Raw genomic sequence first — 12219 nt, 5'->3', positions numbered from 1 at the left:
TGGGAACGGAGTTGGGCATAGTTGTTGGGCAGCATAACAAAACTCTCTATATATATATATATATTACATAAAATTAAGATTGTTGGAAAAGGGTTTTGAGGCCTTTAGAGTAGATAATTTTGGTATGTTATTTTGCTCAAAACTGATTTCGGATTAATAAAAAATTAATTATTTAATATTAGTGTTCATACTCAGTTGTTGTGTTGTAGGTGAGATGAGAGTACTTGTCATGCATGAAAATTTTAATTCTTTATATTCATGTGTATATAATGTTATGTGTATTAAGCTAACTAAATAAAGTTCAAGTCAAATCCAAAGTGAGGGAGGTGCAACCATGGACGGAGCTAGGCCCAACATATATATACATATATGTATATATAATTATAAATTTTAGCTCTAAATTTTACTTATTATTATGGCCCTGGTTTATTAAATTGGACTAAAAAAGATAAAAAAAATTTTTATATACTTTGACATATGCTTTGATCTTTAACATTCCAATTCACATCACATATTTTCTGTTCATCTATATTTTCTCTACAAAACTCATAATTTTACCAAATTTTAGGTTCATTTTTTTTTCCAATGTTCGTCAATCATTCAATTACTTTTTAAATTTTGTGCCATTTTGGTGACCAAGAATCAATTTATGTTTTTTTTGGGAATTTAGAGTATATAGATTTTTTTTTCAAAGTTTATTTTGATTTTGGGTTACATATGTGTTGTTCTTTATCATTTTTTTCAGTGTTATCACAAAAACTAACTGGTGCTTTTGGTCATGTGTATCTTGTGTTCAAACTTCATGACACAGTATTCTGGTTGTCGATTAACCAGCGACTTTTTTTTAACTTTATTAATTATATTATATCGTCGCCTACACTAAACCAAGATCTTAACTCCACCCCGACGCACCGACCGAGCCCGAGTGCGCACGGACGGAAAAAACGCATTGATGACGCACTTCGTATCGGGAGCTTTTCTTTATGCTACTTGAAAATATTGAAAGATGACGTGGCGGGTGGTGACATGTCATAGAGTCCACGTGAGTGTGGATGTGGCATATGATTGGATGCCAATACGACGCATGACGTGGAGGCGATTGAAGGAGTGATCAGATGCGTTAGATCACATGGCCTAGATAAAGGATTGTGATGGTTCACAACCAATAACCATTGGATGCAAGCCGGATGAATCTGGACCGCTTGATCGGTGGTTGAGATCTGGTAAATCAAATGTTACATCCAAGGGATGTGATCAAATCAGAAAGGGTACGATATGGATCATTGATCTGGAGATGGATGCAAAAGATTTAATCATGCAAGAAGATGCCATCGTGTGTAGGGATGACAATATTCCCCATGGGTTCGGATACCCATGAGAAAAACCCAAAACGGGGCGGGTTCGGAGGAATATTTTCGAATATGAGTATAGGTTCGGGTTCGGGGATTTTTAAAAATTCCCGCAACATATTGGATTGGGGTGGGGGTGGGGGGGTGGGGTATGGGGACGTTATTGCCATCCCTGAACCCCTCCGATAATAATAATAATAATAATAATAATAATAATAATAATAATAATAATAATAATATAGTATACAAATATTTTAATTATCAAATTTTATTAAATCCAATATATAATACAAAAATTAAAATTAAAAGTATTATTATTATTTGGTTTGTATTATGCATTATAAATAATACATCCGTTTTTCATAACGTAATTTTTTATAACATAAAAATATTATTTGAATCTCACTCATGTTGCATACACATATAAACTATTTATATTCATCTATGTATATTTTTTTATTTATTTTGATAAATTTATAAACGATATATAATCTTAATAAATTTTTGATACATGGTATTTTTTATTTTGATTGATATAAAAATATTTGTTATTTAAAATATTTTATTAATTTTAAAAGTTAATATTATAATAAAAACAATTGACCCAAAATATTTTAGGGTTTTTATCATAAAATTGAATAATAATTTTATATTCTTATATAATAAAATTTATTAATATCATATATATATAAATATTTTATAATAAAATTTATTTATGATATATATATATATTCGGGTATGGGTACGGGGATGAGGACTTGGTCCCGCGGGGATGGGGATTAGGAATCCTCGATAAGAAATTATGGGGATCGGGGCAGGTATGTGGATGGAGTTTGAATTCGGGAACGAGGACGGGGATGGGGAATACATCCCCGTCCCCGCCCCGTCCCATTGCTATCCCTAATCGTGTGGCTATAATCAATTAGACGAATTCAAATATGATGGATGAGATTGAATCTCATCTAAGAGACATACCTATATGCGAAAAGGCCCCTCCGACATTTGAATATCTATATAATGACACATATGTCATATTGGAATAAGTTTAATTACTCGATTTTGAATTTCGAAAATACATTGATTTTCGTGCACAATCATTTTGTTGCATACATATTTCGTTCATTGTTTCAAAAGTTTCAAAAGGCATCTTCAACCTTCGTCGGGCTTTGTATTTGGAGTGCTCCTATTACAAAACGTAAGTCGTTGTATCTTGGGAGACGATTTTTGTATTACATTAGCACCGTGTATGAGACAAATTTATCTTAATTAAGAAGTTATAGTCCAACTCTAACATCGACTTAAATCATTATGTTCGTGTCCTGTCCTATTTTGTGTCGCAACATCTGTCAAAACACAAGTCAAACAGTTTCATTGTGCACGGTACTCCAATCCCAACAAGATGATAACTAATTTTTGTATACGTAATTATAAAAAATATAAGCAAAATATTCCGTGTGTTGAGCCGTTGAGCGTGCATTTTATATTAATGCATGTACTTTGCAATTTCTAGTTATTTCTCTACTTATTCCATGAACATTTAAGCGTTTTGGATTTTGAAGAAATAATCTAAAATTTTCATTGTATTTGAATGAATGCAGTTACGGCAGTTAGAGTGGCAGGAATTGCTTCATCTCTATTGGCGAAAGAGAAGGTGAAGTACGACGTTGTGATGGTCGATGTAATCTCGTCCGACGTACAAGGATTTCAGCTTGCACACGACGCGATCAACCTCGGTTACACTGTCATTTGTAAGTGCTTAACATATATATATATATATATATATATATATATATATATATAGTCTTGCTATGTTGCATGTCCATCAATCGTGCCAACCTTCGCACCGTACACGCATTGTGTGTGTAATATTATATACAAATATTATGTTATGTGTGTATATAATATAGAAAAAAATTTTTTTTAGTCCAATATGTTTGTCACTTTCTGATTTTGGTCCTTTATATTTTCGGATTTCAATTTTAGTCAACTATCTTTATTTTTTTGGCAATTGCGGTCTTTTTTTATGTTGCACTGATGTGGCATCAATACAATGCTGATGTGGAGATGACATGTCAAGTGTCACGTAAGCATTTTCAAATAAAAATGACTGAAATTACCAAAAATCGAAACATGGAGGACTAAAACTGAAATATGTAAACATAGAGGACCAAAATCGCAAAGTAACAAACATAAATGACGAAAATTGCAGTTTTTCCTATAATATAAATGTATTTTTTTAAAAGTATTTGATTTTAAATTAAATTTTTTTTTTTTTGCAATTTGATAATTTCATCGAGGTTTTTTATAACAAATTAAAAGTGAGCATACCAATAGACCACTAAGATGTTCTTGCTTTATATATAGCATATATGTGTGTGTTTGTATGTGAGCACGCGCACATATAAATACATAAAAATATAATAGCTCCCTTGAGGTTTATCAGAATTATAAAAAAAACCCAACTAACTTTGAAAATTACTTATATCTCCCATCAGGTTTAATTTATATCAAACTTACATTTACACCCGTTAACTTTAAAAATAACATATATACCTCCCCAAATTTTTTCAAATATCTTACAATTACCAAGTTTTGTGCATTAAAATTAAAAACGTAACTATGATTTTTTTAAAAAAATTAAGGAATAAATTCAAAAAATGATTAAAAAAAATTAAAATTGAACGAAAATGAAAATTTTATTTTGGTTTCGAATGTTAAAACTCAAAATATTATATATATTTTACGGAGGTATATATTGTAAATTGAACCAAAATGAAAAATTGAGGTATATGTAATTTTTAAGGTTAACGGGTGTAAAGGTAAGCTCTTTATATAAACCTGAGAGGAAGTATATGTACTTTTCAAAGTTAGTTGTGTGTGTGTGTGTTTTTTTTTAATTATGATAAATCTCATGGGAGGTGTATGTAATTAACCGTAATATAGTGCACATAATTTGCACGTTGAAATAAATTTCTTTGTGAGCTATTATTCTGCATGTCCTAAATAATTTTTGTACGAAAAGTATTAAAAATTTCACTAAAATTATGAATTTAACAATGTTGATTTACGTTTTTTTAAAATCTATTATCAAATGTAGTGATGTCCGATAACCCGAACCCGATGTTAGTAAAGTGTGCCATAGAAGATGGGGTTTTCATGTTCATTCAAAAACCAGCCTCTATGGAAGTGTTGAAATACCTTTGGCAACATGTGCTCCGAGAGAACACCCGAAAAATCAAAGAAAATTGGAGATTCAGAGAAATAATGGGGACTTCAAATTTCATCCTCAACTGTGGACGGAACAATATTATTGAACCCAACATCAACGTGCATCATCAAGAACTCGGATCAAGTAATTATATGGCGTATCGAAACCGCGGGTTGGAGGGTTTTAACTTTGGATCGGAGGGTCACGAGACCGTTGATTATAGATCAAGCAAGAAACCGAAGCTTTGCACAGAATGGACTCAAGAACTTCACGAGAAATTCGTCGACGCGGTCGAGGAACTTGGTGAAGGAAGTATGTATACATTAATTCTCATCTTCTTGCACAATATTGGCACGTGAACGTTTGATTTCATGTTGTTATCTAATTTATCATTAATCGGTTTGATTCTAACATGTATGTTGATTAGGGTGTTTTCCTAGAGACATTATGGAGTTGATGAATGTGCCTGGTTTGAAGAGAATGCAAGTTGCCAGCCATCTTCAGGTTTCGTTGCTTAATTTATTTCTCTCATGCTTAAATTATTCTCCATTTCGATTTGTTTATATATCGATCATTCGAATTCATGTAAATAATATATTCAAGCAAATACATTTCCAATATTATTTTATTTTCTTAAATAATCATTTTAAGTTAATAAATTATTCATTTTTATATTTTAATAAGGGGATAACAACCATTTTAGTCCTGCATGATTTGAACTTTAATTTTTTCACTTTTGGTCCGGTTAACTGTGAATTTATATTTTCAGTCATGTAACTTGTATGTTTTCTTCGTTTTTGGTCCGGTAAATTTTCAATTTTAGTCCTCTAACTTGTATTTTTTTTATTGTTGAGCATTTAACTTGTATTTTTTTTTATTTTTAGTCTTTTTTATCATGGATAAAAAAGATAGAATATTATATAAATAACTACAAGTTAAAGGATCAAAGTACAGATAATATACAAGTTCCAAGACTAAAATGGGATCGTTAATATGACAAAAAATAAAAAAAGTGCAAGTTAATTATTAGTTGTCTGACATGCACTCGTATTTGCTCCATGCATGTTACTCCATAGTGTTAGATTTTATTATTATTAGCTAATAAAGATAGATGAGTCCTTTCATTGTTCTTGGTATTTAACCTGATCGTGTAAAGTTTTTTACACACTTTGATGATTAAGCAAACTCTAGTTTTATATAATTCAATTTCTTTCACATATGACGAGCAGAAGTGTCGTCAAGGTTGGAAACAAGATGGTTCAGTAGCTTCGACAAGCAACGATCCGAACGCGGGCCATCTGAAGGCGAAAAGGCGTGGATCATACCCTCGTGTAGCCAAGGGTGCTCAACCTAAACTCGTCAGAAACAAGGAAAAGGATGAGCAAGTTCCTCCAACTAATGTCGTCGAAGATTCGATCCGTTCGCGGGAACCTGCAGACAACATGATCAGACAGAATATTGCAATATCTGATCATGCTTCAAACAACATTGCCAACGTGAATGAAACTATTTCCAGAGACAACATATCGAGTGGAGAAATGGTGGTGGTCGAGTCCAACCGTGAGGCCGGTCCGACGACGATTAATCCGATCGATGAGTTCAATTTCGCCCGGGATCATTTTGATGGATCACACTTGAATCAGATGGATTATAACTTTGACGGGTTTGATCTCGATCAAAAGTTCTCAGGTTGGTATCTAATTTCTACCTTGTCATATATAGAAGTGGTTTTTTTATTTAACTTTATGAGAAATAAAGCTTTTCAATATTAATTATACTTATGAGAAATAGATCATTAGATCAATTAGTTGTGTACTATTCTAAATGTAGGATCTCGTTAACGTATTTGATTTTGCTAACAGAATATTTTTGGTGGTGATGAAGAAACCGGAAGCTTTGGCGTTCATTCCTTTCGAACTTTTAAATACTGATGAGTTTAGGTTGTCACTTCACGAGATATTTGATTGCAATTGTTAAGAGATATATTAGCTAGGAGCAATAATTCATCTAACAGTTATTGTTAAATTTATTTTATATGAATTTATGTACATATTTTAATTGTATTTATTTAAATTAATCATTTTACAATTAAATATTATTTAAAATATAATATTATTAACGTGTTAATGCTTAACGTACATTTTAATCAGTTTTTTTTTTAATATTTGGAATATATAAGAGCTGAAATTAACAAAAGCCCAAAATTAACAAATTACTCCCGGCGCGAAACGATAGCACGGGCCCAATAGTTTAGGAGGAGTATTCGAAACAGTGTTGCAAAATGCAAACAATGAGTTTTAGGGTCCACGTCATCAACCAGTTTGAAATCAAAGTATTTCAAGTCCAAAATTTGAACGAAAAATTTTGTGAAATAAAAGTTCACAAACGCAATTTCAAACATTATTTAAGTCAAATTTTGTGAGTGAAAAATCTAAGTCATTTGAAATAATTCGGTATGATTCAGTCTTTAAAAAAAACAAAAAAGGTGCTATTGATGATACAATTAAATGTTTTAATTTTTTTTTGAGTGGATTAAATATTTCAGAACTTTTTTGCATCAAATATTTCAAACCGTAAAACAAACCAAATTATACAATATCTTGATTGTTCCGACGACAAAAATAACTATCACTTACGATTTTTTTCAAGTTTAGTTTTTTAAAAATATTTTACAGTATTTTTATTGTTTTAAAATTAAAAACAAAATGTGAGTCAAAGAAGTAAAGCATTCATATGTTACATTACTTATCTATTGATGAACTCATATGAATGGGATACCTTATATTATTATTATTATTATTATTATTTTGACAAAGGGATGGGGGTTAGTGGGCATAGAACCCGGGCCATCTCCCAAAATATGGAGAGGTGATGCCATTTTTTGGTTTATGGTTCCATGAGAACGAAGGTTGGGTTTACTCGTATATAATATTAGGTATCGTTTGATACATGAAATAAAAGCAAGATGAAACACAAATTTTTTCTCATCTTGTGTTTCTTCCACTTTTTTGTTAACTCGATGATACCTCATGACCCGATAAAATATTAAATATAGGCTTGATGACAAATATCTCTCAACTCATGATATTAGTGGAGGATGAATGTCATATAAGTGAATTGTGTGAAATTAACAATGGTAATTAAAAGAACAAACACAATAATATTACAAAATAAAAAACATATAAAACAACATATTACTTATATCTATGTCTTACTTATCCTCGTCTAATTGTGTAAAATACCATTTTGTATCATGGATGAGACACCAAACTAAGTTCATTCCATTTTATTTTTTATTTTTTTTAAAAAAGAGAAACAAATTTTTTTTTTTGTAAACTTTTTTAAAATAAAATTACATTCATATTAATGTTTTGCCCACTTTCCGAAGCCAACACATATATCTTCTTTTCCTTTTTTATTTTAATTTTCTTTTTGTTGTTGAAGATGATAGGTAGCAGAACCAAACAAGAAGGCACTCGTGTTCTGCATGATATATGGAATCAAAATCATGTCTTTCTCCTCAACAAAAGGGCAAGTAGATAAGACAAGGCGGAATCGACCGAGGCCAGGGCAACAATAAGCAAAGCAACAAGAACAAGAGTCAAGCTAGCAGTCTTCAGCTGCGACATAAAAAATGAAATGCATCAGACTTCAAGCTAAATGGTCTGAAATTTAAAAACCAGATAAATTGGCAGTTTGAGGCAAGCTATAGAGGATTGTCAATCGACTCAATTCATGGTCAAAGAGATTAACCTGACAAAGAGACCTTCTTAAAGATAAACGAGTACTATGAGTCACATAAATCTCCATTTGGATAAAAGGCAAACATGCAAATGTTGCATCACCAAGAAAGGAGTGATGACCAAAAATTTTCTCTACCTCACTTGCCCAAAAAGAAAAAAAAATTTGTTGTACATCTGAAGGATAATGATCGATTGAATTGTATGCCAACACTTTCAACAAGCACCCACACTTTCAACTTCCTCAATACCCTTCGACAAAGTTCTTTCTGATGCACACACACACACATATCGGAAACAAGATAACAGTTTACATACTTATGCATTTCGACAGGATAAAATCATAAAAAATCGAACATTAACTGCAAGTCATGTATTGCATGACGACATAATAGTGTCTTGTCTACAAGGTACCTAGAGACCACACATTTAAAGATTCAATAAAGCATGCAATAAAAACTTAGGCAGAAGGCAACCAGGTTGTAAGGTGTAATTCATAGAAAAATTGGAAATGCTCTTAATATACCAGCAGAAGGAAAATTAAAGTTTAGGGACTAACCATTCTCTGAAAGCTTGGCCACTCTATGTACCTTAACTGGCTAGGTTGTTCAACTAAAAATACAAGTAAAGTCCGCACACCCCTGCATAACAATAGAGAATCGGCTAATCAGGATGCTGGTATCTGAAGTTCATGAATTATCCCTTTAAGTTGAAAATCTACGAATCTAAAAATCCGCAGTTCGAAAAGACCAACTAGGAATCTGATTAAAATTTCTTAAAAAATGAGCCAATTCTATATTCGTTTTGTTGCTTTTATTCAAATTTCTTCATTTCTTCATTTTAAACCCATTAATAAATAATACGATACCAGATAGTCTCTCTGAATGGATTCACCCAAAATGGCTCCGTGTTTGAGTCATTGTTGTAACTCGGCTGATAATCTCTTCTCACAGCTAAAATACGTGTTTTTCCATGTTGCCGTTGAAGAAAAGTTCTACAAATCTGTCCACATTCCAAAAGTTTATCGGTACATAAAATACAAGGTGAAATTACAAAGATTAAAAAAAAAAAAAAGAACTTTGAGGTTACCCCTCTTGAAACTAACTCAGCGCCAGTGTGAAATTTACTAAATATACCCGCATTGAAATTACTCTTAAGCAACAACACCTGAGGGTAACCTAAACCAACAGCCGGAAATTTGATACCTGGAAAAAATATAAAGGCAAATGCAAAACCAGCAAGTTTGCATGAACCTTGTTTTAGAATAAAAACCATAAAATATTTTCACACACCATGGAAGGGAAGAAAGATGACCTGGAGAACGAAATATTAACATGGGAACGAAGTGCTATGCTTACGAAGCAATCTCTGCAGTCCAATACCAGCAAATCAAGCATAATTCGTACGGAAAAAACCTCAACACAATGAATCATTTGCATACAAAAATATATGTAAATAACAGAAACTCCATTTGAAACACTTGTGTCTCCAAATTTTCACTTTTTTCTCCAATTTCCCCAAATTTGAGCTAAGAATTAGACATTTACACTCAACAAGTAAAAGACATCTAAAAATTTCCAAATAAATCCAAAATGTATTCAAATACATACATTTAAGTGACTTCAAAAAAGGGGAAAAAGAACCTTACGGTGGAAAAAAAAAATTAAAAACTTTCAAGAAATAGTTCATTTCGATCTTTATGCATAATTCAACACATTAAGTTTAAAAGAGAAGATTTTTGAACTTCTAATTTCGGGGGAAAAAAAGTTAATAATTAAAAACACTTAACTCTATTAAAATTTTAGTTAAAATGAAAATGTGTTACAGTTCGATACACACACAGATACATAGTGCTAATCACCTAATTAACTCGGTTTCGTCGTAACTTTGTGATTATATTATACACACACAGATACATAGTGCAAAAGGTTGGCCAAATTTCAGTCATTCTGTAGTTCCCTTTTCAACTCTGCTCGTAATTCTTTTTCATTCGAAGAACACAAAAACGAAATGATTACTTTTGAAGCGGTAAAACCCAGAAGATACGAACACAAAAAATGGTAAAAGAACAGCAAAATGTAAGTGAATTCTAAAGATTTGTAGACAGACCAGTAAACAGGTAGGAGCTTGCAATGGTGTCAAATTGAAGCTTAAAACCAGGGCTTCAAATCCAGTGAGAGACTCAAACGGATCGAAGTTTCGATCGCGGATGAAGGATATATGAGCCAAATACCGCAGCTAGGCGGAGGGGTTTATTTGGGGTGGAAAATGGGGATATGGACCCATCTTGTTTTTATTTGAGCAAATAGACCTCAGAATAAAAAAGACAATTTTACATTTCGGAAACCCAAGGACTCAATCGTATGGATATGTAAAATACAGGATTTCCAATCCTAGCAGGTTAAGTAAAAAACTTAAGTTGAATAAAAAAAAATCCAAAATGAGATACAAACCATTTTAACCCTCCTCGACTCGGTAAATGATTTCTCGACAGATGTAATTAATTGGTTTACTGCAATTTCCATTTTCCCCAATTTTCCCTCTGTCCGCTTTTCAATTTTTAACGGAACCGTCGGAACGGAACCCTATTGAACCGCCGTTGAAGCCCTTCTTCGTCGTCGTCGTAGCTCCTTTACTCTCCGTAACCTCTTTCGTTCTCGACAAGCAGCATTGCAGCAATGGCAGAGGAAAACGTTACTGTAAGTCATCGAGAAACTTAAGTTTTTCTATTTTCATATGTTTGTCCATTCCTAGGGAAACAATAGTACAGTCATAGTAGATTTCGACCATTTCCGAATGTTTTGTTTCATATCTCGACTTATGTTGTAATGAATCTCGACTGTATTACGTAGCACGATGATATGAATCTCTACTACATTACGTTGGACGAATCTCGACTATGTTCCGACCGATTTGCTTCATATATCGACTGATGATGTTATGAATCTCGACTGTATTACTTAGCAGGAATTATCGACCATGTCCCGACCGATATCTTTCTTGACTCGACTATATCATATTTTAATCTCGACTGATTTATTTAACTTATTATTTTGATATTGACTTTTTTTGAACATTTATTTCTTCTGATTTAAGTCGTAAGTAGGTATTCATTGATTTAATACATTTTCAGGTTGTTCTTAAAAGAAAAGGGTTCAAAGTTGATCGTTTTTCTTGCAAACTGACTACATTGGGACGGTACGTAGATGTTTCTGAAAAGATAATGAAGTATCTTAATCCGGCCGAGATGGAAGTCATGATGAGCAGAACACAATTTGGTCACCTGATATGTAGTGCAAATCGTTATAAATTGTCTGGGAGTTTGTTATGGTATTTGATAAGTAGGCTGACATTAGACTCACCGAGAAATGAATTCTGGATGGTGATTCGAAAGAGGCCTATAAGATTTTCAAAACTAGAGTTTTGTTTGATCTCAGGACTTAACTGCTCCAAAGATATTCCTGAGATTCCAATGAATTTAGATTTTAAATCTAGACATTTTGGGGATATGGATGTGGTCTTTGTGCGGAACTTGGAGGATAGGCTTGGTGTGTTGAGCAGCGAGGGCGGTGATGAGGTCAATCTTGAGAAGTTAAAACTAGCGTGCCTTCTTTTTGTCGCTGGTGTTCTGTTGACCAAGAGAACTTGGCAATCTATGACTGTGGGCACCGAGTGGCTTAGGTTAGTGGAAGACTTTGATGTTTTTAATAGATATCCTTGGGGGTCTTGCGCATATGATGTAGTCCTTGCTAGCTTGCGGTCGATGAATTTAAGTGAAAAATTGAAAGAAAGGCATGAAAAAAAACAGAATTCGCTCACATACACCATTGCAGGTTTCATCAATCCATTACAAGTAAGAAGTCATCTTGATTTGTCATTTTTTGTAATAATATCATTTGAATCATATTTATATATTAAATAG

The 12219-nt window shown here is 32.6% G+C and overlaps 1 protein-coding gene across 2 annotated transcripts; it reads right to left on the bottom strand.

Annotated features, from left to right (window-relative positions):
* Positions 1-7778: 7778 nt before the first annotated feature.
* On the bottom strand, positions 7779-10543 carry LOC140893250 (uncharacterized). 2 transcript variants are annotated; one of them, XM_073302317.1, is made up of 6 exons: positions 10407-10543; positions 9612-9665; positions 9387-9502; positions 9166-9299; positions 8857-8938; positions 7779-8177 (listed from the first exon to the last, which is right to left on the bottom strand). In XM_073302317.1, the coding sequence occupies exons 2-6, from the start codon at positions 9631-9633 to the stop codon at positions 8064-8066; spliced, it is 468 nt and encodes a 155-aa protein (XP_073158418.1). In that variant the 5' UTR covers positions 9634-9665; positions 10407-10543; the 3' UTR covers positions 7779-8063. The 2 variants fall into 2 exon arrangements, with proteins under 2 accessions (XP_073158418.1, XP_073158419.1); XM_073302318.1 differs by having other exon boundaries at positions 9387-9475.
* Positions 10544-12219: the final 1676 nt, after the last annotated feature.

Source organism: Henckelia pumila, chromosome 3, assembly GCF_033568475.1.
Source record: "Henckelia pumila isolate YLH828 chromosome 3, ASM3356847v2, whole genome shotgun sequence".
Classification (NCBI taxonomy): domain Eukaryota; kingdom Viridiplantae; phylum Streptophyta; class Magnoliopsida; order Lamiales; family Gesneriaceae; genus Henckelia; species Henckelia pumila.
This window is presented reverse-complemented; position numbering and strand designations above follow the sequence as displayed.

Bases quoted from the DNA above. Each gene is read 5' to 3' on its own strand.
- LOC140893250 (XM_073302317.1), bottom strand. From the start codon at position 9,633: ATGTTAATATTTCGTTCTCCAG. The intron at 9,503-9,611 runs GTCATCTTTCTT...TATTTTTTCCAG, and splicing joins GTTAATATTTCGTTCTCCAG to GTATCAAATTTCCGGCTGTT. The intron at 8,178-8,856 runs GTTAGTCCCTAA...TTTATGTCGCAG, and splicing joins GGCCAAGCTTTCAGAGAATG to CTGAAGACTGCTAGCTTGAC.